The sequence below is a fragment of the Phocoena sinus genome, chromosome 7 (assembly GCF_008692025.1).
Source record: "Phocoena sinus isolate mPhoSin1 chromosome 7, mPhoSin1.pri, whole genome shotgun sequence".
Taxonomy (NCBI): Eukaryota; Metazoa; Chordata; class Mammalia; order Artiodactyla; family Phocoenidae; genus Phocoena; species Phocoena sinus.
Genome location: NC_045769.1, coordinates 79,079,891 through 79,107,771, shown reverse-complemented (window position 1 = coordinate 79,107,771; position 27,881 = coordinate 79,079,891). Strand labels below are relative to the sequence as shown.

The following is a 27,881-nucleotide window of genomic DNA, read 5'->3' as shown; positions in this document are numbered from 1 at the left end:
GTTTGTCAGGTGGAAAGGAAAGGGACATTCCTTACAGAAAAAAAAAATGCTCTTGGATGATCTAATTTATTTGTGCTAGGAACTTATACAGTCTAGAAAATATATAATTAACATCCACTAAACTTTTCAACTCAAATATCACATGTCTTCAGTGGACCTTTGGCGTATATTTGAGTGCAGCAACTTTGTGATTAAATTCTCTCCTATGCCTGCAGTGCAGATATGCTGGCACGTGGTCAAAGCCCAGTGCTTACATATTGGATGGATTGACAGAGGAAAGGAAGGACAGGAGAGCCCTGTGTCAAGATGTCACTAAGTATGGATGAGGTGGAGTTGTCACTGTGTTAGGACAACTTGCAAGTTGTATATTTTCTGCCAGATAGAAGGGCAATCCATTTTTATACAGGCAGTAATAGTGCCTGGAAAGAGAGCCAATAGTTTCCTCAGAAAATAGCTTGGGCTCTTAGGAATTACCTGCACAAACATTTAGCTTGGACTCCAGAGGCCTGCCCTATACAGCACAAAGAGAATGAGTTCCCTCTAAAAAGTCTACGGGCAGTTCTTGCCAGCTAATCACAACAGGCCTAAACTTTAACCAGGCCTCTGTGCAGGGTCTGATTTTAGATGGAGCTGCTTCCTTGCGGTCCCTGTAGAATTATTAAGCTGGGCAATGTCCGCCTGAGCTGCTCAGAGGCTTAACCCGTGGAAGGGGTGATTTTAGATGCTTGGTGAATGATTACCAAGTACAGTTTCAGCTTTAGTGTATTGATGCTGAATAACTTCTCTGACAATAACTAGTCATCAGGTTCAAAAAGACTTCTTAAGACTCTTCTCGTTCAGAAAGATGCAGACCCTCCTTCTGACCTTCAGAATTGTGTACGTACTTGCCTGCTTGACTGTTCTCTTGGATGTTTCCTAGATATCTTAGACCTAACCAGGGCCACTTAGAAGTCTTATTCTTCACTACCTCCTCCAGATTTGCAGCACCTTTGCAGTGTGCCCCTCTCATTAAGGAGACCAGCATTCACCTAGTGACTCCAGGTAGAAGCCAGACATCCTTCCTCAGCCCTTAAGTCTACCCAGTCAATTTCACGTACTGTTTCTGACATCTGTCCACCTACTTCAGTTGATGTGCCATCTGCTTTGTCCCAGCCACCACCATTCATTTGAACTACTGCCCTGGCCTCCTAACTGGCTCCCTTGCTTCCACTTGTGTTGTTTCTAATCCGTTCTCCATATAGCACCCACAGCAATCTTTGGAAAACTCACCTGTTTATGTCATCTCATGCTTACAAGCCTTCACTGGTTTCCCACTGCACTTTAGGTCAAAGGAAAAGTCTTTACCCCAGTCCTCCGTGGCTGGGCATGACATAGCCTTGACTCACCTCTCCAACTTTATCTTTCCCTCATTCCCTGTCTTTTACTTTCTCTCCAGCCACACTGACTCACTTTCAGCTCTTTGATGTGTCCAGCTGTTTCTTACCTTAGTGTCTTTTCCGTGTTTTCTCTGCCCAGAAAGCTGCCATCCACTCTACCTGGCTCACCTTTTCTCATTTCTAGGTCTTATCTTAATGTTACCTTTTCCTTGAGAGGTCTTTCCAGATCGTTCAATCTAAACTTGCCCTCTGATAACCTCTATCAAGACTTATCAGAGTTTAAGATTAGTTTGTTTCATCTTTATCTCTCTTATAATATGATGCTCCATGGGGACCGTATCTGTTTGGTTCCCCACTGTGCTGTGGAACACAGTGCTTGTACAAGGGTGGTGCTTCATAAACATTTGAAAGAAAGACTATTTTATTAAAATAAAAGTTGGTCCAGAAAGGAGCATCTTGGCTTTCTCTTTTTAGTAACAACAGGGCCTGCATCTAATTTCCGTAGCAGTGTTTGCAGACTGCTTCTGCATGAAAGTCTTGTGGAGTAGTAACAGAAGGTCAGTTATTTGCAATTTTACTTTGCTGCAAAAAAACAAAAACAAACAAAAACCAAACCAAACAAACAAAAAAAACTTGGAGGCATTTTTAGTGTTTGTCTTTGGTGTCTAACAGACTAAGTTTAGGTCCTGTTTTCTGTAAAGCTGTCCAACCTTGAGCAAGCACTCTTAGGCCTGTTTTCCCATTTGTAAAATGGGGAAAATTGTATCTATCCCATGGGTTTGTTATGAAGATTAGATGAAATTGTGTATGCAGACTGTCTTATACAGGGCTTGGCACCTTGGAAGAGGTCAGACGTTCTTTGTCTTACCCGTTTATATCATGAGAGATTAATAAAGAATTGGAGAAAAACTCATTTCACCTGCCTTATTATCTTACTGTTCTTAATTTTTTTTTTTTTTTTTTTTTGTGGTACGCGGGGCTCTCACTGTTGTGGCCTCTGCCGTTGCGGAGCACAGGCTCCGGACACGCAGGCTCAGCAGCCATGGCTCACGGGCCCAGCCGCTCTGCGGCATGTGGGATCTTCCCGGACCGGTGCACAAACCCGTATCCCCTGCATCGGCAGGCGGACTCTGAACCACTGTGCCACCAGGGAAGCCCTTATTGTTCTTATTTAATGCATAATCACACCCATGGGCACTAACATGAGCGTGAAATTCAGTTTAAGAGGAAATGATCCATCTCTAGGGTGCAAATAAGCAATGATAGACTGGTTATTTAATGGTGAGTAATGTTGGGCTCCCTCAGAAAGACACACATGGAATTCTCCTTTGCTTTATCCCAGGAGTTGTTGCTGAACATTATAAAATTGTAATTACAAATAAATGCAAGTAGTTATTTTCTATTCTCGTTCAAGCAAATATTACATGGAGATAGGCCGTATGAAAATATTTTTTCCCATTTCCCATTATTTGTATGGAGAAGCCTTGGCAGTATCATTGAGATCCCTGGGGTTCAAAGATTTTCTAAGTATGTTGTCAGCTTTGGGGGTTATTAAAAAATTAATATTCTGAAGAGATTATTAGATTCAAATCAGTAAGTGGGATATCTACTACCTACTTAGGCATACCAGTCTGGATGCTAGATTGAGCTTTGGGGAAAATGCTTGAGTTATATCTATCAAAATCATCAAAGGTTAATTCTCTGCCATTAAGTCAGAATAACCCACCCACCCTTGCCTCTATTAAATTTGTTTCACTGGGGCTTCCCTGGTGGCACAGTGGTTGAGAATCTGCCTGCCAATACGGGAGACACGGGTTCGAGCCCTGGTCTGGGAAGATCCCACATGCTGCGGAGCAACTGGGCCCGTGAGCCACAGCTACTGAGCCTGCACATCTGGAGCCTGTGCTTCGCAACAAGAGAGGCCGCGACAGTGAGAGGCCCGCGCACCGCGATGAAGAGTGGCCCCCGCTGGCCACAACTAGAGAAAGCCCTTGCACAGAAATGAAGACCCAACACAGCCAAAATAAATAAATAAATACATTTATTTAAAAAAAAAAATGTTTCACTGGATGACATGAGACAGTACTGGTGTCAAAGGGAGCTGTTTCTCTGTAAGTACAAGTCCTCCAGAGAACTAGGGGCTTGAGCATTATAAGTTCAAGACCTTTGAATTTGTCTACTCGAACGTTTACCCGTGCAAGGGGCTGTATTGTTTATTATGAGATAGGCATGATTGAGTGTTGATGTAAGGGGTTAGGGCAGTTAAACATGTAAGACATTAGTTGAATACTTGGCTCAGTTGTTTAGAGCATGGGAGCTTTACAGGAAGACCAGGGGAACAGATAAGAATTCCTTCTGGGGCTCTCTAACTCTGCCATGTTCTGTGCCCAAAGATCTCACCTCAGTCCCAAGCCAAGTATCTTGAAAATGTGTATGATTGGTTATTTGGGACATTTGACTAATAACATATGTATGTACCTGGGAAAATCATGATCAGCACTATAGAAGGTGTGCTGTATTGACAGAGGAGGGTTTTATGAAGACTGATGTCTAGACATCTTTTAGCTCATGGTACATTTCTCACTGCAAACCCAACTTCATAAACCAATATAGCTAAACTGAGAATTGAGGTTGCTGATGGTAACATATGTCCTGAAGTAGTGCTGTCATCTCACAGAGGGGACAAAAACCAGTTGCACTGTTTTCTTCTTTATTTTCATCTGTTCTTTTACTCATAGTTGTCTATCAAAGCGAGTCAAAGTTGACGCTATCTATCAGTGGTTCTGTTCATTGAGTTTTCTTTTGGTGTTTTCTGTTCTGTGTCTGGTGGGGCTGTAGTGCTTTAAAAAGAAATTGGGGACTTCCCTGGTGGCGCAGTGGTTAAGAATCCGCCTGGGGACACGGGTTCGAGCCCCGGTCTGGGAAGATCCTACATGCTGGGGAGCAACTAAGCCCGTGTGCCACAACTACTGAGCCCGCGTGCCTCAACTACTGAAGCCCGTGTTCCTAGAGCCCATGCTCTGCCACAAGAGAAAACACTGCAATGAGAAGCCTGTGCATTGCAACAAAGAGTAGCCCCCTGTCACCGCAACTAGAGAAAGCCCGCGCAGCAACGAAGACCTAATGCAGCCATAAATAAATAAATAGATACATAGATAGATAGTAATTAAAGAAATTGGGAGTACAAACCTCCAGTTATATAATAAGTCATGGGGATGTAATATGCAGCATAAGGAATATGGTCAATAATACTGTAATAACTTTGTAGGGACAGATGGTTGCTAGACTTATTGCGGCAATAATTTCATAATGTATACAAACGTCAAGTCATTATATATAGTACACTGAAACTAACCTCATATTGTACATCAACTATATTTCAATTAAAAAGAAAGGGCTACTAGGAAAAGAAAAGAAAAGGAAGTACTGGAAAGACTGCCAAAGAGAGCATCTGTGCTCCCAGTTTGGGCTGGCCGGGGAAGCAAGGGACAGTAAAACACCCTGGGGGCAGGAAACTGGACATATGGTCTTTTGAGGACTTTTCCAGGACTGATTTGTGATTTCTAAGGAAATTTTGGTAAGGATATAACAAAATCAAGTTCCCACTGTCCAAAATGAAAGACTCTTATGCCTGGGGAAAAAAACTGGGCCAATACCTTCTCAATAATAACCTCTGACCTTTTGTTGAGGAGACTGGGAGCCTGCAATTAAATGAAGAAATAAGGCATTATCTTTCCTGAAATGCAAGTCTGTAGTTCAGAGCAGACTACCTCAGTGTCCCAGCATAGGACTTCAGAGTCTCTCTCCTGCCATTCAACTGATTTGTTGTTTAAATGACTTGTATAGGGTGTTTATGTTAATCAGATGCTAGGATTTTAAAAGTCATTAAAGAACCACAGTAGCATTCTTTGGTCTGCCCATGAGTTACCCATTAGCAGTCTGTTGTGGAATGTGACATATTTCTTCTCTTTTTTTCTCACAGAATGCTATGAACCTACCCCCTGACAAAGCCAGATTACTGCGGCAATATGACAATGAGAAGAAGTGGGAACTGATTTGTGATCAGGTAAGAAACATTGATGCTTTTTTTCAAGAAATAATGAGAGAAGAGAACCGGATTTCCTCCCTAAATATATCAGACTTTTTTCAGGAGATGCATGAATTTCTGTCTTGTGATTTGCCTTCCTGTTGATTATGACCAAAGGAAAAGTTAGAAAATGACATTTTATTCTTGCATTATTTTAATTGTCTACTTTATTTTTAAATGTTTTTTAGTTAAAATTTCTGGTAACTCTGGTCAAGTGGACAAATCAAATTCAGCTGATCTGTTTTTCTATTTACCTTACATAGCAGTTTATGCTTCTTGAATAATGCAGGTCCTCTAATTTAATTGGCTTTCTTATTCATGTGTATTGATGTTTACTGATGCAAGAAGGTGAATTGTTTATAAAGAAACATTGCTTGGGCTGATAAAAAATTATTTCGTATTATAGCAGTTCCCCAGGTGTTCTTATCATTAACTCATAACAAATTTAGACTCTTCAGAGAGATATATAATAAAAAGGGGATTTCTCCATTTTCTTTCTTTCTACCCTCCAAATTCTACACTTCAGAGGCCCACTGGTAAGACTCTGAAGTATTTCCATCTAGTTTTTTCTTCTGTTTTTGTTTTTTAAAAACAATATGTGAATACCCATACATACTCTAATGCATCTTGATGTTTTTTTCAGTATGGATGTCTCTACGTCATTCTTTTAAAATAATATGTAGTATATTATTGTAATTGGTAGTAATTTTTTGGAGACTTCACTCCTGGGCAGGTACAGGCTAATTGTTTAAAGCTTAGAAGGTTCACCCTGTAAAGTAAAGATAGGCTCTGTATATTATATATTAGCTCTTTTATTTTGTGCCATGAGCGTCTTCAGCGTGGTTGTGTCCCCCCTACCCCTTGCCACCCTGAAAATTCTTGGTAGCGTTGTAATTTCCTTCCAACCCTTTGGTCTCTGCTGTGGGACAGATGCGTCAGGGGAGCAGAGGCATTTTCTGTTCCCCAAAGGTAGATGGTCCATGTTCCCTAAGGAATAGATACCTGCAGTTTACATGGAGCTTCTGAAGTGCCCATTGTGTGTTGCTTTACTTTAGCTTCTGAACTAAAACAGTAAAGCAGTGGTGGGGACATCATACTCCGTTCTGCATGCTATATTGAGCACCACGAGTAGCTACAAGCTGAAGAGCAAGCTTATTGCTTATAGGACCATGATGCCAAAGAATAAAATTTTGCTGACACAGTCTTCTTCCTTGAGACTTAATTATAAACGAGTATTACCTAAACCTATTACTGCCAAGAGAACTGATTTTACGATAGTGAACAAAGAGTGTAGGGGTAATTAGTATAAAAAGGAAAAATAACCACACAAATGAGAGAGGTCCAGGAGTGGTTAGAAATCCTGTGTATGACAGGTTGTGATGGAGCACAGAGCTCAGGCAAAGGAAGGTTTTCTTGGGTGGTGGTTTGCATCTCCAACATGCCAGAAAGGGAAGTCTGCTGATGATGGACATTTCTAACAGCTGTGCTCTTCTCAGCCCATAAGTAGCTTCATGGAGTTAGTGATGGGGTCTAGCGGGGATCTTGAGGCAGAGGGAGGAACAAGTCAGTTATCTTGCTTATGTTTCTGATTCTCAAATCCTCAATGTTCAGTATTATTGCCCTTAAATGTTAATATGCCAGGATGTGGAGAATTGAGCTACTTCATCGGTTCCTTTCTTGTCGTCACTTTCACACATGCTGACAGCTGCAAACGGAAGTGGCTCCATCAGTTCTGAGGCAGCATGTGTGATTTGTTAATAATAAGGAAATAATCATAATAATTATTATTGCCAGTAACCAACATTTAATAAGCAGATTTTCTTCATAAGAGTTCTGTGTTAAATCTCGAAAGCAGTCATACTTATTAATATCTCCATTTGACATACAGGGAAAACTGAGACTTAGAGATATCATTGCTGATGGTCACATAGCTGTTACGTGGTAAAGGGGCGTACACAGTCTGATCTGGAGAATATGTACATTCTGGGGTCTATACCCTTAACCACTAGCTCTTTGCTCCCTTCCTTATAAAGTGCTCAAGTTTGTGAATGATATACTAAAAATAAATTTAAAAATACATGTTATCTCTGTTTCTCCGACTTGCATTCTGGCATGCTTTCCTGAGAGGGAGAGAAAGCGGGGAGTTGTTAACACAGGCACTAAGCTGCCATTATGGTGAACGACCATTTTTGGTTAACCATTAGTCATTGTGAGAATTGTGGCCAGCAGAAAACTGGGCTTTTTGTCACATATAGGTAACCCATTGGTATGTCACACACATGAATATCATTTCTCCTATGTATGTGTGTGAGGGAAAAGATAAAAACCATGAGCTTAGAGCATTCATAATGTAGTATTTATATGGCAAATATAATGTATTGGTGTTTGTTGACTGTTTATGTTACCTACATGGACCATGTCATATATATATTTGGTACCTATCTATATCTGTCAGTGGTACCTAAACTGATAGACACTCAAAATACATTTGTTTTTATGATTCCATTTATATGAAATGTCCAGAATACAAAAATCTGTAGAGACGGAAAGTAGATTAATGGTTGCCATGGCCTGGGAGGGGGGATGGGGAGTGACTGCTAATGGGTGTGGATTTCTCTTTACTGTGACAAAAATTACACAAAAATTACTATAAAAAGACTTTTTGGGAAAATTGGGGGTATTTGACTTGTGACTCCTGAGTAATTATTAGATGATTCCAAGAAATTATCTTTGTTGGTTTTGGTTTTGGTATTGGATTAAATAAGAATCTGTTCTTACTTTTTAAGAAACATGTACTTGTGCAAGGATGAAATGATATGACTGGAGTTTGTTGTAAAATACTTCATCGAAAAAAAGTGGTAGATAAAGGAAATGTGGAAGAACCTTTAGTTGTTGAATCTTGGTGAGATATGTTGAGGTCTATTATAGTAAAATCTCAACTTTTGTGAATTTTGGAAATTTTACAATATAAAATTTATAAACGAAGATATTTGCTACTTAACTACCTTCATTTTTTTCCTCATCGGTAAAATATAGTTAATACTAACATCCTTAAGTTATTTTGAAGATTGGAGGCAATATATGTACAGTACGTAGACTAACACTGGGCATATAGTAAGTGCTTCATAAGTGGTAGGGCTGCTTCTGCTGTGGCTGAGGGGCCCAGATATTAAGTATTAGAATCATGATTATTTTTATTGTCAACTTGTCTTCAAAAGATTCAGGGAAATTTATTGTTGAATCAGTCATCATATGTTCCCCAAACATACTTTGCGGTTTGAATACATGGTACATGATGCTGTCAGGAAAAGCCACAGCTATAGATTTCAGTCCAAGAAAACATCAAGGTGAACCTCTCTTTTGTGAAGTCTTAAAACAATGATCGTGGTGTGTTGTCATTGCTCCCTGACACACAACCCATTCCCTGGCCCCTGTTGCTTTGTGCACAAATAGCGTACTAAATACAAATATTAATTTTATTTCTTTTAAAACAACACAGATATATTATCTGTTATCTTAAAATATATGTCGTATGCAAGGTGTGCAACGTAAAATTGGATATTAAGGAAATTTAATTCTAAAAAGAAGTATGTGAACAAGAGTGTTGGCTGGCCCAGGGAGAGATTACTTCAGGTTTCAGTTCCATGAAAAATTATCATGTGGACACTGTGAATCATGGAACTGGTCATGTTTCTCCTTTTTCCCCTTGGCTGCTAGAGTGCTCAGAGCCAAATCTGTGGTCTTCCCTTACCGAGTATACAGTATCTTAGTAGCCTACGTTTTGTTTCCTAGCCTCACCCATGGCTTCATCGAGTTTTTCCTGCCCATATTTTCCCTCCACATTGATTTCCTCACTTAAAAAAAAATCTTGTATGAAGCTGTAAAATTTCAGAAGTCGTCTTTTTGAACAGGATGAACATAAAATATATCAGCATTATTGGTGAACAAAAATAAAGTTTGCACAGATAACAGTACTAAAATTTTCTGTCTGCTGTGGGCATTGTGCATATCGATGCATCATATATTCCAGCAGTATCCTTTAGCCCTTTCCTAGATTACTGCATAAATATAAAGATGACCTGCGCTTTCAGTGGGTCTCAGAGGTTAGACATGGGAGAACCGTGTAAGTCTGTTCTGAGTGGGATGATAGAAGCCGAAGAAAGAGGCTTCCCTGCTGAGTTTTGGGCAGTATGAGGTGTATCCCAGGGAACTTATTTCTGTGCTGTAGTAAGTGGGCAGAGTTCCATGAGGACATCCGTTCGAGGACTCGGTGGGGACACCGAGGCTAATTTTATAATAGATGAAATGACAGTGTGAGAGTAAAAAGCTGGAAATACTAAGTTCTTTTGACAAACGCAAATGAAAACTCACAAGCTGTGTAGCAATAAGAGGGCTCTTTCAATGGTCTTTTTATCTATGCAGAGAGGGAAGGCCCTTGCTCTCACTCTTGGCTCAATTTTCAGTGCTCCCTGAACACAGACCCTGTGCTGCACTGGTTGGCTTTGGGGTCTTGGCAGTTTCCCACAAGTTAAGGATAAAGGTTGCGTATAGGGAGCTTCAGAGATCCTGGATGAATTTAAGACTTTCAGATCATTATATCTGGAAGGGTTGTTAGAGATCATTTATTTCAAGCCACTCTTTAAATTCTTCTCAAAAAGAATACTTAACGCATGCTTGTCAAGAAAAAAAATTTAACTGTATTGGATCATAGGAAGTAAAGCAGAAATCCTTTTGCCTTTCCTGCCTGTTCACTAAACTCCTTATTTTATAGATGATGAAATGGAGGTTCAAGAACATAAATGACTAGGCCAGTGTCAAGGCCACCTGGGTTAGTTAGACAAGAACACCAATTCCAAACTCCAGTCATGAGCCGTTTCAATTATTAGGGACCTAGAAACAATCCATTGAAACCTGAATTGTAGTAGGTAAGGGGCTATCACCAAGGCTGCATTCTGTGGCTTCTCAGGTGATGTTGGCATGGAGGGAATGGGGTCTGTAGAACTTAGCGGTGGTGGTGGCTTGGTTGGTAAATGTGCCTCAGCTGAATAAGTGGAAGTGGTTAGTCAAAAATTCAGGACATTGTAGATGACTAACACTAAGGGGGTAGGTTCCGCGAATGTACGTAATCCCGTCCCAAAATGTTAGCAGTGCATACCTGAGCTGGGTCAGAAAACTCCCCTGTGGCTTTGCTGGTGATGGCACAATTTGGTTTTTTTGCAGGGGGCGGTGGTTTGGCACGGCTCGACCTTGCCCCCTAATGGCTGGCTATTGCTTTGCATTGTAGCCTCGTGAGAGATGGGCGTCTTCCCTTTGCTTGTATAGAATGATATGGGAGAAGGAGATTAAAAACAAAGACAAAACGGGAGAGTGAAGAGGTGGCAGAAAATCATACCCACTTAGACTCAGCTTCCTGTGTTCAGCACTTCAGGGAGATCAGATTGCAGCGCTCAAGGCTTGGCATGTACGTGTCCTAGTCAGGAAAGGGGAAGGCCCTTGCTGCCACTCAGCCAGAGCTGAGCCAGACCAGTGGTACTAAGATACTCCAGTACAGCGAGAGTTGCTCTTGTCTTTTTCAACACAACTGACCCAGACCATTTGAATGTATTTAATCGTCAAGAATATAATTATTTTTAAACCCTTCACTTACTTTCTAATACTATCTTTCTTCTGAAAGACAAGAAAGTTACTTACTGGATAACTTACTAAGCCAATTTGCCACTGGAATCAAATTTCCTAAAATATTGAAGAGCACACATATATCTCTGTGATTTGTTTTATTAACTGTTCATGTTTTTGTGAGCCAGTTAGAGCTCTTCTCTGCCAGGTAAGCAAATATTACTGGTTACTGATAAATTATTTCTTGTAGACCATCAGATTCAGTTAATGAGGGCTTGTCCTTGGAGCCCCAGGGGAAATAAATGAGTTGTGACAAGGGAGGGTGGGAAGGATGGCTGTAGCCTGCTTCCGTGTCGGCTGTCATGTTAGTCATTGGAGCAGTGTATGGATAGCATAGATAGTGGGAAAGAAGCAGAAGGAAAAGATGGTGATGCAGCAGTAGCCTTTGCCTTGCTCTACCCCCTCTCCTCTTGCTCCAAGACTCCCGATTTAATCTGCCTTTAGCCTGTATCCCCCAGTTCCAGGCTTTGATTCTACATTTAGCCGAGCTCACTTCATTGAGGCTTTCCCAGCTGTCGGGACAGCAGACAGCCATCTCCCTGCCCTCTCTCCCTTATTCATTCCTCTGGCTAGCTGACATTATTACTATATTTAATATTATTTGGTGTTAAGTTGTTTGCATTTTTACTGTACTTCCATAGTTCTGTGGTATGTTGAAATGCTCTTTAGTTTAAAATCATTATTAGGTTTTGGGATCTGTTTAATTGTTTTGAAATTCTACCTTTCAAACCCTTAGTGTTTTTCTTATATCGTTTTTATATTTGGTCTTTCCCTTCTGTGTAATCCTCCTTTTGACTATGCGTTAGTTGGATTTTTTGTTTGGTATTTTGTTTTCTAGTTTATCTTAAAAAAATTCACTATGCATCTTATAAAAATGAGAATTTTCTCTTTTATCCAAATAAAGTCATCACAATTAAAATGAGTAATAATTTCTTAATATCGTCTACTGCCCGGTTCATATTTCTCAGTTTTCTTAATGTTCTTCCCACCTGGTTTTGTTCAAACTAGTCCAGAATCAATCACACACTACATCTGGCAGTTACGTTTTTTAAGTCTCTTTTAATCTAGAACAGGCTTTTATTCACGATGCTCATATAGTAAAGCGACCAGGCAAGCCATTTTGTAGGAAATCTTGTTTCCTGTATTTACCTGATTGTTTCCTAGAGGCGTCTGAGCTCCTGAATTTCCTGTTAACCAGAAGTTAGATGTAAAGATATGATAGGTTGATGTTGAACGTCTTTGTCTGGAATATAAGAGACAAATAATATCTGATATCTCACCATTAGGTAATAAAGGTCAAAGGATCAGATGACAACCTGATTCCTCTGTTGTATAATTATGTTTTTCCCTTATGCAGAAAGGAATCTGTGGAGTGTTACTTCGGCATCGTATATACGTCTCGTTACCTATCAGTCTTGTACCCAGTGAGTTTTAAAACCAATTGATAATTTTTGGCTGAATCAGTTTCATTAGGAGTTGCAGGAAAAAAGACAAACCCAATTTTCTAATTTTATTTCCCTTCAACATTAAGCCAGCAGCTAGAGCTTTCACCTGGTCCTGGTTTACCCTGGAATTAACTATTCCTGTAATTCTTTCCCTCAATTGTCATTTTTCAAAGTAAGGGCTTAGTTTAATAGATACCTCAAAAGGCGACAAATGTTTTCTTTAGCTTCCTTTTGTGAATATCATTGTGAACCCATGGATTTTCACAGTCAGTGTGTCACAATCAATAGGAGATTTTTTTTGGGGGGGGCTCACATTAACAACATTTTAACATTTGGGAGCTCCTTCGTGCTGGCTCCTCTATCCTTTTGACATGACCCTATTAATCCTTACAAGCTTTTTGTATGGTGCAAAAATCATTTCTTAGGCTTAACTTGTACTTTCCTTGCACCTGACCTAGAATAAGACATTTCTTCAAGGAGCCCTATTCTTTTTCCCAGGGGATGGTATTAGAAGTTGTCATATTATTAGGTTGTCACAGCTGCTGGGTGAATTTGTGTCTCAGTTTAAGTGTCTGGACCTTGAAAATGTATGTCTAAACATTATGAGTTCAAATTGATATTTCCAAATCAATTTTTAATATTAATTCACTTATTTTTTTGATTTTATAATTATCACTTTTTTTCAGTGAAAAAGTTGATTCCTAACATCAATTATTTGTCTTTTCCTATAATATTAAAAGTTTCAAAGTAACAACTACCAATATCATTACTAACTAAAGTTACTAGGTGAAGGATAAACGTCTTGTACCTTTGTGTCCTCGGAATGCATCCTATTAAAGATGTGCCGAGTACTGTTATTTAAAGTCACTTGATGTTGATACCTTTTCTGTTATTAACTTCCAGTATAAGTTAGAGTAATGATAGATAACAAACAGATGCTGTATGAGATTCCTAGGGCTGTCATAACAAATGACCACAAACTCCATGGCTTAAAACAACAGAAAGGGTTTTGTCACAGTTCTGGAGGCCAGAAGTCTGGAATCAAGCTGTCTGCCAGGCTGTGTTCCCTCCAAAGGCTCCAGGGGAGAATCCTTCCTGTCTCATCCAGCTTCTGGTGTCTATTGGCGTTCCTTGGCCTGTGGCTGCATAACTTCAGTCTCTGCCTTCGTCTTCACATGGCCTTCCCAAACTCTTCTCCTTGTATCTGATCCTTCTCCTCTGTCTCTTATAAGGATACTTGTCACTGGGTATGAGCCTACCTGTATACTCCAGGGTGATCTCATCTCAAGTTCCTTAACTTCATTGTATCCACAAAGACCCTTTTTTCTAAATATGGTCACATTCACTGGTTCAGGGGTTAGGACATGGACAAATATTTTGGGTTGGGGGACACCATTCAACCCACTATAGATGCCAAGACACAATGATTTACAAAACAAGCTTGTCGTTTACATAACAATCCAAGTTGGTATTGTTGATCATTGGGGGTTAAATTACACAGAATTAATCAGGGATCCACTTGAGGCTGTTTTCAACATAAAGTTTCAGCTTTGCAATCAAAGGAAGAAAGAAAATGCAGGTGGACACCTGGAGAGTTTTTTGGGCCAGGTTTGAAAGTGGCATGTGTTATAGTCTTATTTTTTTAGCTAGGCCTGCCAAGGAGGATGAGAAATGTAGGCTAGCTGAATACCCAGGAAAGAGAAGAAAGTGTTAGTAAACAGCTAGTCTCTGCTATGATTACCAATTTTGATAGTCTGATAGTTTCATTTGTTTTAGATTGTATTCAATTTTAAAACTTGCCTTGGGCTTCCCTGGTGGTGCAGTGGTTGAAAGTCCGCCTGCTGATGCAGGGGACACAGGTTCATGCCCTGGTCCTGGAAGATCCCACATGCCTGGAGCGGCTAGGCCCGTGAGCCATGGCTGCTGAGCCTGCGCGTCCAGAGCCTGTGCTCCACAACGGGAGAGGCCACAACAGTGAGAGGCCCGCATACCGCAAAAAACAAACAAACAAAAAAGACCTTGCCTTTATTTATGTATTCATTAATTTATTCATTGAATAAGCATTTAGTTGTATAGGTGAGGGAAAGCAAAGAGTAAAGTGAGAGAGGGTATGGGTCTGAGTTCTCCCAAAACAGATACCTCCTGTGATACTTGGAGTCTGGAAAGGACTCTAAATGGTTGATAGTATCAGTCTGTTCTGAGTTCCAGCAGGGGGCCAAGCCAGGCATGAATTGGCTTTGGGACATGCATTCTTGCCAAATTAAAAAAAAATTGTCTCTGAGTTATCTTCTCCTTGAGATTTTTTTTAAAACATCTTTATTGGAGTATAATTGCTTTGCAATGATGTGTTAGTTTCTGCTGTATAACAAAGTGAATCAGCTATACATACACATATATCCCCATATCTCCTCCCTCTTGTGTCTCCCTCCCACCCTCCCTATCTCACCCCTGTAGGTGGACACAAAGCACCGAGCTGATCTCCGTGTGCCATGTGGCTGCTTCCCACTAGCTATCTATTTTACGTTTGGTAGTGTATATATGTCCATGCCACTCTCTCACTTCGTCCCAGCTTACCCTTCTCCCACTCCCCATGTCCTCAAGTCCATTCTGTACTTCTACGTCTTTATTCCTGTCCTGCCTCTAGGTTCTTCAGAATCTCCTTGAGATTTTAAAGGGACTGTTGTCCTTTTCTTGAAGTTGCCAAACCTGAGTTAGTTGCTATTAAAAAGAAGACAAGTTTTAGTTTCCCTCCAGAAAGCAAGTTTCTCTTCCATTAAGACTTACTCCAGGCCTCCAATTTCTTGATTCTAAAATGCTGGAGAAGCAATGAGAGGAGCAGATGCCAACTCTCTATATGTTGAGCTTTCTACAGTTTAGCATCTCTGGAGACATGGAAAATTGAGTCTGAACCCAGAAGTGAGTTTACATCTTTCCTCTTCCAGACTTTCCCTTTGTCATACAATTTTTATAGTGGGGAGAAAAGATGCTGGCTTATCCCACAGGGACTGAGAGAGGGACAGAAAATGGGGAGAAGGTTAGCTAAACAAGGGGGGAATTATTCCTTTTTAAAGGAATCCTTTTTGGCAGCTTGATGTAAATGCTCTCTCAGAAATGCTATTCGGCATTAGCAGCTAGAGCAAGAGGCCTGGGGCTCAGTCTGATATGAAGAGTTTAGGTTATCTTTTGCCAGAATGAACATCGCATTGCCTGCCTTCCTGCCTGGTAATACAAATGGAATTACAGATCCCCCGAACCCCCCTTAAAACAACTAAATTGCCTGAGCTGACCCAGACAACTTGATGATGCTGTTTGAAATAAACTTTACTGTATGAGCATCTTCTGTAAACTTGGGAATGCTGTTACAGGAAATGAAGAATCATGTAGCCAGTTTAAGGCATACAGGCTAGACTGAGGTTGACCTTTCACACTATCTTTCAGAAAATCATTTAAATTATTTATTAAGGTGTAGTAGCCAAGAATTTCGACTAGGTAATTAATACAAATACTACTTTATGTTGTTTTAACACTTGGATATTTAACTCATCATCCTTGCTGTGGAAGGCTGTTTTAGTTTAACTTTATTAGTATGGCTTCCTTCCTTAAAAATTCAACAAATTCAATTAAAACACTTTAAATAGGGGAAAATGATGAACTATGAATAGGATTAAAGAAGCCAAATTAATATTAAAGAATGAATTATAGGATGTTTTGATTAGGAAAGACCTGTTGAACTAGAAGAGACTTTTGCTAGTCTAAATAAAGGAAATCATTTGGAAAAGTCTCATCAAAAGTTATTTTCAGTCTGAGAGCTGTAATGGAACACTTGGAAAGTTGTCCTCTCCTCTCAGACTAGGAAAATGATTTCATATTCAGAGCTGAAGAATGCTTCACGGCCCTCCAAGAAACTGTGGCTGTGGAATGCATCTGACATGCTGATTTTTCTGCACTAGTCTTAAGTGCAGAAATGGCCAACTTTTAAAGTTGGGAACGGGGAAAGGGGAGTCACATGGTATTAACTGTATGCTCTTCCACTATTCAAAACTCCTCATTGACTCCCTGTTGTCTGTTCTGTATGCATTAGCTTATTATTTGACATCTGCCTTTGTCCTTTCCAACTTACTGTTTAGATCCTTTTGTGCCATTGCCTTTCATAAACTGTGTTACTGGAACCCAGCTAAAGCCTTGAAGTTGCTGGCACATGCCCTGTGCTTCTCTGCCTTTGTTCCCATGTTCCCCCATCTGGAAGTCTCTGACTCCTGCCTCTCACACTGTCCCAGGATATCTATATGCTGCCTGTCCTTCAAAACACAATTCAAAAGCCAGTTTCTTCAGGGAAGTTCCTTTGATCATCTCGGTTGGAAAGAGCCTTACCTTTCTTTGAACTTCCAGAGGATCCCATATGGCTCTTATCATATTCTGCTTTGTATTACATAAATGTCTGTTGTATCTCAGAGATGAGATTTAATGCTTTGGCATCGAATTAGTTTCGTTTTGTACTTTTTACATGGTGTCTTGCATAATGTGTTCTGGATGAATGGAAGAATGAAATGACCAAAAACAAAAAAATTTTTTTTTTCACCTTGATATTTTTCATGTTAGTGCCTGGAAACAGGACACCTAAATGTGATAGCAAGATTTAAGATGTTCAGAGGCAGGGACTTGTCTAGCAAAATGTTTTCATCCAATAATAACCGCAGGGATCCTTCTAAATAGTAGCACAGCTGGCACTAGCTGCCTCTGGTAGTCCTTAGACAAAATTAGAATCCCATCTGAACATGCTTTCTTGGCCATCAGTTGTTATAAGTAGGTAGAGTCTTAATACTTTTTCTTCATTTTCTCTTCATTGTCCTCTTCTTTCATATGCATACTTTCTGTAGGTGGGGTAGTCATCTGGCAGCCTTTCCAAAGTGTCAGAATTTGTTTTTTTCTTTTTGGGAAACATGGAATATGCATTCCCTTGGGGACTTTGGTACTCTCAATTCCTTGGGGGAATCTGGCTCTGTTTGCGTACATTTTCTTCATGTGTGTATAAGTTGTTGCTGCTGTGAGAGCTGAGATGTTATGGCTGACCTCAGTTTCCCTGCTTAGGAACCTGGTTTCTGGTCTTGGCACCTCCGCCTCCCACACATGCACTTTTTCCTGGCCTCTGCTATATTGTGTAAATCACTTCACTTCTGTCTATATACAATATTAATGCAATATTTTATTTTGTCTTTCCTCCTCTTCATCTACTCTTGTCGGCGTTCTCCATTTTAGAGGGTAAACCCTTGGAGGACATAGATTATTCCTGTCAGTGTAGCTCTGAAGAGCATTTAGCACCAAGCTAAGTCCTGCAAATTAGTACTCACTAATGGCAATGATGCTGGTTGTAATTAGAGCTCATTTAGAGACAACAGTTTGCTTACTCAGCCTTGGCAAAGGAAGGCCAACTACTGTCAGCTTCTAGGAAGAAAAATCAAGCTTAGTGAGCTTATGTGCACAAAAGCAAAGCCCTTTGAATTTTCACCATCTAAATTTATTACAGAGCAGAATAATGAAACATTAGTAATGGTATAATGATGGTGACGTCTAATTCATCCCTAACGGTGTTGAAGCAGTTTGTGTGGCTTTGCTTAATCCACTATTGAAATAGAGCCAGTGACCCTGTGACTTTCCTAAACAGGGAAGAAACTCAACACTTAAGTGTGTCCCCCACAAGCCATTCATTTCCCAGAGACTCACTATAATTTCTTTTCTTAAACCTCAGAATATGAAGATATAAGATAAACTTAAATGAAATTCTGTTTGATTTTGGAGCTGCTTATCCAAATAGAATTTATGGAGCAGAAATGCTTATGACATGCTTGTTGTAAGTCCAGCCAATGCCAAATTAACCTCAGTTAAGTAATTTCTCCTGTAATTATACACATGGATAGAGAGGATGCAAAGGATCAGAAATGTTGTGCTAGGTGAATGGAATGTCCAGTTCCAAACCTTTATGCAAAAACGCTTTCAGTGACAAAGTTTATTAGATTTAGGTGGGGAAAGGGGGGTGTGGAGGGAGGCCCCAGAGAAACAGTTCAGCTGGTCAGAAAGGAACCAAGACTGAGTCTGCCTGTGTCTCATAGAGAAGGCCATGTTGTAGCATAGCTGAAGAGTTCCATGTACTGTGACTTGCCCAACAAATCTAGCACTTCCCTGTCACAGCCCTTCATTTAAGCTCCTTTTAAGAATGGCCTGGGGGCTTCCCTGGTGGCGCAGCGGTTGAGAATCTGCCTGCCGATGCAGGGGGCACGGGTTCGTGCCCTGGTCTGGGAAGATCCCACATGCCGCAGAGCGGCTCGGCCTGTGAGCCATGACCGCTGAGCCTCCGCTCCGCAACGGGAGAGGCCACAACAGTGAGAGGCCCACGTACCGCAAAAAAAAAAAAAAAAAAAAAAAGAAAAGAATGGCCTGGTTTTCTTTTTTTCTGTTCTTTTTTAAAATTTTTAGTTGAGTATAGTTGATTTACAATGTTTTGTTAGTTTCTGCTGTACAGCAAAGTGAATCAGTTATACATATATCCACTCTTTTTTAGATTCTTTTCCCATATAGGTCATTACATGAATGGCCTGTTTTTCTAATTTGAGTTGCAGTAGATTTGAACCTTGGTTATTAAATGGAATCCAATCAATGCTTTGTTTTTTTCCTTATCTGCAGGGCTGGCCTGTGTATAGGCAGAGTGACTTTCCTAGTGGCCAGTGGGGAGAGGGGAGGCTGATGTAAGCCTTAGTGGATTGAGTTAATGAGAAATGTATAATTATGGAAGGCACTAGGCAGTTTCAGAGCCATGAGAGGTACAACACAAGCTTATCAGCAAATGTCCTTTCACTATGATAGTAGTTTGGCTGATATATCTAGCACAGAATCCACTGGGTGTATGCCTTGTACAGAGTGTTTACAGTCTCTCTGAGTACTTTTAAACTTCAAAAACTTACTCGTAATTTATGTGAGAAGTGACTTGTATATGACATTTAAAAGAAGTTTAATTCTTTGAACATTATTAAGGACTGGGTGCTGAGTGTTCATCTACATACTGAGACTCAAGGAAAAGTAGAACATGTTTTTTGTCTTTTAAAAACTTACTCTAGGCTGGAACTCCTGGCTTGGGGTCTCTCCCCTCCGCCATCACCGAGCTGCCCCAGAGCCCAAGGGGAGGGTGGCCTCACTGAGGCTGCCGGCTCTGGAGGGGGCCCCCACTGGCTGAAGCCGTGACTGTCCTTGGGACTGGGAGACAGTTCTCTAAAACCTGGACCTCGAAGGCCACCTTTATTAACACAAAGAAAGGATTTTTCCGTGTGGAGGGTGACATGTCAGAGTTTTGCTTTTACCATTTGCTTTGGGGTTCTATCTGTTCTTGTTTTTTTCCTTTATTTTCTTCCTTTTCTTCTGAGCAATGTGGCTAGCAGGGTCTTGGTCCTCCAGCCAGTGTCAAGCCTGAGCCTCTGAGGTGGGAGAGCTGAGTCCAGGACATTGGACTACCAGAGACCTCCCAGCCCCACATAATATCAATTGATAAGAGCTCTCCCAGAGATCTCCGTCTCAACACTAAGACCCAGCTCCACCCAATGGCCAGCAGGCTCCAGTGCTGGATGCCCCATGCCAAACAACTAGCAAGACAGGAACACAAGCCCACCCATGAGCAGAGAGGCTGCCTAAAGTCATACTAAGTTCACAGACACCCCAAAACACCACTGGACGCGGCCCTGCCCACCAGAAGGACAAGATCCAGCCCCACCCACCAGAACACAGGCACCAATCCCCTCCACCAAGAAGACTACACAAGCCACAGAAGCAACCTCACCCACTGGGGGAAGACACCAAAAACAATGGGAACTATGAACCTGCAGCCCGTGAAAAGGAGACCCCAAACACAGTAAGTTAAACAAAATGAGAAGACAGAGAAATATGCAGCAGATGAAGAAGCAAGGTAAAAACCCACCAGACCAAACAAATGAAGAGGAAATAAGCAGTCTACCTGAAAAAGAATTCAGAGTAATGATAGTAAAGATAATCCATATCTTAGAAATAGAATGGAGAAAATACAAGAAACGTTTAACAAGGACCTAGAAGAACTAAAGATGAAACAAACAATGATGAACAACAGAATAAATGAAATTAAAAATTCTCTAGAAGGAATCAATAGCAGAAAAACTGAGGCAGAAGAATGGATATATGACCTGGAAGATAAAATAGTGGAAATAACTACCACAGAGCAGAATAAAGAAAGAAGAATGAAAAGAATTGAGGACAGTCTCAGAGACCTCTGGGACAACATTAAATGCACCGACATTCGAATAATAGGGATCCCAGAAAGAGAAAAGAAAAAGAAAGCGTCTGAGAAAATATTTGAAGAGAGTATAGTTGAAAACTTCCCTAACATGGGAAAGGAAATAGTCAATCAAGTCCAGGAAGCACAGAGAGTCCCATACAGGATAAATCCAAGGAGAAACATGCCAAGACAGATATTAATCAAACTGTAAAAAATTAAACACAAAAAAAATATTAAAAGCAGCAAGGGAAAAGCAACAAATAACATACAAGGGAATCCCCATAAGGTTAACAGCTGATCTTTCAGCAGAAGCTCTGCAAGCCAGAAGGGAGTGGCAGGACATATTTAAAGTGATGAAAGGGAAAAAACTATGACCAAGATTACTCTACCCAAGAAGAATCTCATCCAGATTTGATGGAGAAATTAAAACCTTTACCGACAAGCAAAAGTTAAGAGAATTCAGCACCACCAAACCAGCTTTACAACAAATGCTAAAGGAATTTCTATAGGCAGGAAGCACAAGAGAAGAAAAAGACCTACAAAAACAAACCCAAAACAATTAAGAAAATGGTAATAGGAACATACATATCGATAATTACCTTAAATGTAAATGGATTAAATGCTCCAACCAAAAGACATAGACTGGCTGAATAGATACAAAACAAGACCCGCCTATATGTGGTCTACAAGACACCTACTTCAGACCTAGGGACACATACAGACTGAAAGTGAGGGGATGGAAAAAGATATTCCATGCAAATGGAAACCAAAAGAAAGCTGGTGTAGCAATACTCATATCAGACAAAGTAGACTTTAAAATAAAGACTATTACAACAGACAAAGAAGGACACTACATAATGACCAAGGGATCAATCCAAGAAGACAATATAACAATTGTAAATATTTATGCACCCAGTATAGGAGCACCTCAATACATAAGGCAAATGCTAACAGCCATCAAAGGGGAAATCGAGAGTAACACAATAATAGTAGGGAATTTAACACCCCACTTTCACCAATGGACACATCATCCAAAATGAAAATAAATAAGGAAACACAAGCTTTAAATGACACGTTAAACAAGATGGACTTAATTGATATTTATAGGACATTCCATCCCCAAACAACAGAATGCATTTTCTTAAGTGCTCATGGAACATTGTCCGGGATAGATCATATCTTGGGCCACAAATCAAGCCTTGGTAAATTTAAGAAAATTGAAATCATATCAAGTATCCTTTCCGACCACAACGCTATGAGGCTAGATATCAATTACAGGAAAAAATCTGTAAAAAATACAAACACACGGAGGCTAAACAATATGCTATGAAATAATCAAGAGATCACTGAAGAAATCAAAGAGGAAATCAAAAAATACCTAGAAACAAATGACAATGAAAACACGACGACCGAAAACCTGTGGGATGCAGCAAAAGCAGTTCTAACAGGGAAGTTTATAGCAATATGATTCTATCTCAAGAAACAAGAAAAATCTCAAACAACCTAACCTTACACCTAAAGCAATTAGAGAAAGAAGAACAAAAAATCCCCAAAGTTAGCAGAAGGGAAGAAATCATAAATATCAGATCAGAAATAAATGAAAAAGAAATGAAAGAAACGATAGCAAAGATCAATAAAACTAAAAGCTGGTTCTTTGAGAAGGTAAACAAAATTGATAAACCTTCAGCAAACTCATCAAGAAGAAAAGGGAGAAGACTCCCATCAACAGAATTAGAAATGAAAAAGAAGTAACAACTGACCCTGAAGAAATACAAAGGATCATGAGGGATTACTACAAGCAACTATATGCCAATAAAATGGACAACCTGAAAAAAAAAAAAAAAAAGGACAACCTGGAAGAAATGGACAAATTCTTAGAAAAGCACAACCTTTCAAGACTGAACCAGGAAGAAATAGAAAATATAAGCAGACCAATCACAAGCACTGAAATTGAAACAGTGATTAAAAATCTTCCAACAAACAAAAGCCCAGGACCAGATGGCTTCACAGGTGAATTCTATCAAACATTTAGAGAAGAGCTAACAGCTATCCCTCTCAAACTCTTCCAAAATATAGCAGAGGGAGGAACACTCCCAAACTCATTCTACGAGGCCACCATCACCCTGATACCATAACCAGACAAAGATGTCCCCAAAAAAGAAAACTACAGGCCAGTATCACTGATGAACATTGATGTAAAAATCCTCAACAAAATACTAGCAAACAGGATCCAACAGCATATTAAAAGTCTCATACACCATGATCAAGTCGGGTTTATCAAAGGAATGCAAGGATTCTTCAATATATGCAAATCAATCAATGTGATATACCGTATTAACACACTGAAGGATAAAAACCATATGATCATCTCAATAGATGCTGAAAAAGCTTTTGACAAAATTCAACACCCATTTATGATAAAAACTCGCCAGAAAGTAAGCCTAGAGGGAACCTACCTCAACATAATAAAGGTCGTATATGACAAACCCACAGTCAACATTGTTCTCAGTGGTGAAAAACTGAAACCATTTCCTCTAAGATCAGGAGCAAGACAATGTTGCCCCCTCTTACCACTGTTCAACATAGTTTTGGAGGTTGGAGCCACAGCAGTCAGAGAAGAAAAAGAAATAAAAGGAATCCAAATTGGAAAAGAAGAAGTAAAACTGTCACTGTTTGCAGATGACATGGTACTATACATAGAGAATCCTAAAGATGCTACCAGAAAACTACTAGAGCTAATCAGTGAATTTGGTAAAGTTGGAGGATACAAAATTAACACACAGAAATCTCTTGCATTTCTATACACTAATGACAAAATCTGAAAGAGAAATTAGGAAATACTCCTGTTTACCACTGCAACCAAAAGAATAAAATACCTAGGAATAAACCTACCTAAGGAGACCAAAGACCTGTATGCAGAAAACTATAAGACACTCTTGAAAGAAATTAAAGACGATACAAACAGATGGAGAGATATACCATGTTCTTGGATTGGAAGAATCAACATTGTGAAAATGACTATACTACCCAGAGCAATCTATAGATTCAGTGCAATCCCTATCAAACTACCAATGGCATTTTTCACAGAACTAGAACAAAAAATTTCACAATTTGTATGGAAACACAAAAGACCCCGAATAGCCAAAACAATCTTGAGAAAGGAAAATGGAGCTGGAGGAATCAAGCTCCCTGACTTCAGACTATACTACACAGCTACAGTAATCAAGACAGTATGGTACTGGCACAGAAACAGAAATATAGGTCAATGGAACAGGACAGAAAGCCCAGACATAAACCCATGCACATCTGGTCACCTTATCTTTGATAAAGGAGGCAAGAGTATACAGTGGAGAAAAGACAGCCTCTTCAGTAAGTGGTGCTGGGAAAACTGGACGGCTACATCTAAAAGAATGAAATTAAAACACTTCCTAACACCATACACAAAAAAAAACTCAAAATGGATTAAAGACCTAAATATAGGCCAGATACTATAAAACTCTTAGAGGAAAACATTGGCAGAACACTCTATGCCATGTACCACAGCAAGATCCATTTTGACCCACCTCCTAGAGAAATGGAAATAAAAACAAAAATAAACAAATGGGACCTAATGAAACTTCAAAGCTTTTGCACAGCAAAAGAAACTATAAACAAGACGAAAAGACAACCCTCAGAATAGGAGAAAATATTTGCAAATGAAGCAACTGGTGTAGGAATAATCTCCAAAATTTACAAGCAGCTCATGCAGCTCAATATCAAAAAAACAAACAATCCAATTCAAAAATGGGCAGAAGTCCTAAATAGACATTTTCCCAGAGAAGACATACAGATCGCCAACAAACACATGAAAGGATGCTCAACATCACTAATCATTAGAGAAATGCAAATCAAAACTACAATGAGATATCATCTCACACCAGTCAGAATGGCCATCATCAAAAAATCTACAAGCAATAAATGCTGGAGAGGGTGTGGAGAAAAGGGAACTCTCTTGCACTGTTGGTGGGAATGTAAATTGATACAGCCACTGTGGAGAACATTATGGAGGTTCCTTAAAAAACTACAAATAGAACTACCATATGACCCAGCAATCCCACTACTGGGCATATACCCTGAGAAAACCATAATTCAAAAAGAGTCATGTACCACAGTGTTCATTGCAGCTCTATTTACAATAGCCAGGACATGGAAGCAAGTTAAGTATCCACTGAGAGATGAATAGATAAAAAAGATGTGGCACACATATGCAGTGGACTATTACTCAGACGTAAAAAGAAAGGAAATTGACTTATCTGTAGTGAGGTGGTTAGACCTAGAGTCTGTCATACAGAGTGAAAAAAGTCAAAGAGAAAAACAAATACCGTATGCTAACACATATATATGGAATCTAAGAAAAAAATGGTACTGATGAATCTAGGGGCAGGACAGGAATAAAGATGCAGACATAGAGAATGGACTTGAGGGCACGGGGAGGGGGAAGGGTAAGCTGGGACGAAGTGAGAGAGTGACATTGACATATATACACTACCAAATGTAAAATAGATAGCTAGTGGGAAGCAGCCGCATGGCACAGGGAGATCAGCTCAGTGTTTTGTGACCACCTAGAGTGTGCGATAGGGAGGGTGGGGGGGAGGTGCAAGAGGGAGGAGATATGGGGGTATATGTATATGTATAGCTGATTCACTTTGTTATACAGCAGAAACTAACACACCATTTAAAGCAATTATACTCCAATTAAGATGTTTAAAAGAATAAAAACTCTATCTAAAGCAAGATGAGTACACTTATTATAGTGTAATGAAAAGAGCAAGGATTAGAGAGTCAGAAAACTTGAGCTTTAATCCTTGACCAGGTGTGGGGGGATGTCGGTGTGTATATGTGTGTGTGTGTGAGATTTAAGGCAAGTCATTTACACTCTGAGCCTCAGTTTCCTCATCTATAAAATGGGGTTTAACATCTACTTGGCAGATAGGGAAGCTTGAGTAAGTTAAGAGGCCTAAAGTATATGCTAAACTGTTAGTAAAAGATAAGTTAATGATCTTTGAGAAACAAGAAGTGCTGCCCCAGATGAAAGGGTAATTGTGCTCCTGGGCTTGTATAAATTAAGTCGCTTTTAGCAACGAGAAGAAGTTTTCTGTTCGTTACCAAATTGAATTCCTAACACTCTAATTTATTAAACTGTTTGCAAATGACACAGATGCTTCATGAAGATTTTAAGGTCTGTTCTCCCCTCTCTTTCCTCCCACGCTTCTTTCAGTGCAGTTTGTCAGCATAGTGTCCTGAATGTTAAGAAATGGCTTTGGGCTTGGTTCTTTGAATGTTTTTGGAGAACAATTGAAACCCTCAGAGCCATTTTTATTTCTCATCCAGAAACATTTCATGAAGAAAGTTTGGTCACACAAAGATATAAATGGCAAGAGGTCAGAGTGGTGGTGATACTGTATGATTAGATAGTTTGAAAGAAATTTGTATTTTATTTTATTTTTTTTTGCGGTACGCGGGTCTCTCACTGTTGTGGCCTCTCCCGTTGCGGAGCACAGGCTCTGGACGTGCAGGCTCAGCGGCCATGGCTCACGGGCCCAGCTGCTCTGCGGCATGTGGGATCTTCCCAGACCGGGGCACAAACCCGTGTCCCCTGCATCGGCAGGCAGACTCTCAACCACTGCGCCACCAGGGAAGCCCAGAAATTTGTATTTTTAAAGCTCTTTCAGATGGCTTATCCATCGCTATTGACAAATCACCATGATTTATCCCTAAGAACAATATTTCTATATAACCTAACTCAAGTTAGGGGCTTAATCTAATTAAGCTATGCTTATCAGTGATGCTGGACAAGCAGGTAACTAGTTATTGAAAATAGCACGTGGGGTATGAAGCGGTCCCAGAAGTGAGGATGATGGAAATCTGCCAGCCAAGGCAATTTTGGGTTTCAGAAGTGAAGATGATGGAAATCTGCCAGCCAAGGCAATTTTGGGTTTCAGTGAAAAATCTAAAATTCTAATACTTAGAGGAAAAAGTTATTAATTTAAATAAGTAAAATGCCAGTAATCCATCCAGAGTTCTTCAAAATAAATGTGTTTTGGCAAGGTGCTGGAATTCTCCAGTGTATTCCCCCAAATGTTTCTGTTGTCCAAATGGCCATGTTGAAGACAGACAGACTGAAAAGGTTTGGTGTGCCGGGTGCTGGATTCATAACTCAAACAGTAGCTCCTTTTGAGATTAGACAAGCAACCCCCAAGTTTTAGGAAAATCGTTGGGCTTTGTATTTTTCCTCCATAAGCGTTTCACTTGAATCCCTGGAGGTAGGTGCAGTTTTTGGAGAAGTAGCTACGATGTATGATGTGTTTTAAAGCATCAGTTTTCTTCATTTTCTGTTTCTTGGAAATATGTTAGTAAGTTACTCAAACACATGAAGAAAAAATGCCTAAAACACAACAGCAAATGCTAAGCACATTTGAAAAAGTGTGAGTTTATTAAATTTATACCTTGTTCATAATTTCAAGGGATTAATTATAAGGAAATTAATCAAGTCAGCAAGACCAGCAAATGTGTCTATTTGAGAAAGCCCCTCTGGGTGACCACAATCTTAAGTAAGGAACAGAGAAAGCTATATTTATGACTGTCAAAAATGGGATTTTAGGGCTTCCCTGGTGGCACAGTGGTTGAGAGTCTGCCTGCCGTTGCGGGGGACACGGGTTCATGCCCCGGTCTGGAAAGATCCCACATGCTGCGGAGCGGCTGGGCCCATGAGCCATGGCCGCTGAGCCTGCGCGTCCAGAACCTCTGCTCCGCAACGGGAGAGGCCACAACAGTGAGAGGCCCGCGTACAGCAAAAAAAAAAAAGGGGGGGGGATTTTACTAATTGAGTGAATGTCAATATGTTATATATGCTAGTCAGCCAGATTTTGTTTTATTTATTTCTGTATTTATTTTTTGCTGCACCATGTGCCCTGTGGGATCTTAGTTTCCTGACCAGGGATCGAACCCAGTCCCCCAGCAGTGGAAGC

At 40.1% G+C, this 27,881-nt stretch overlaps 1 protein-coding gene across 3 annotated transcripts in view; it reads left to right on the top strand.

Annotated features, from left to right (window-relative positions):
• FMNL2 (formin like 2) overlaps positions 1–27,881 on the top strand; it is a 311,830-nt gene that overhangs the window by 170,469 nt on the left and 113,480 nt on the right. For all 3 annotated transcript variants that reach the window (XM_032638192.1, XM_032638195.1, XM_032638193.1), the window contains exon 2: positions 5,359–5,442. In XM_032638192.1, coding sequence (XP_032494083.1) covers positions 5,359–5,442 — 84 coding nt within the window. The remainder of the gene's footprint in view (positions 1–5,358; positions 5,443–27,881) is intronic.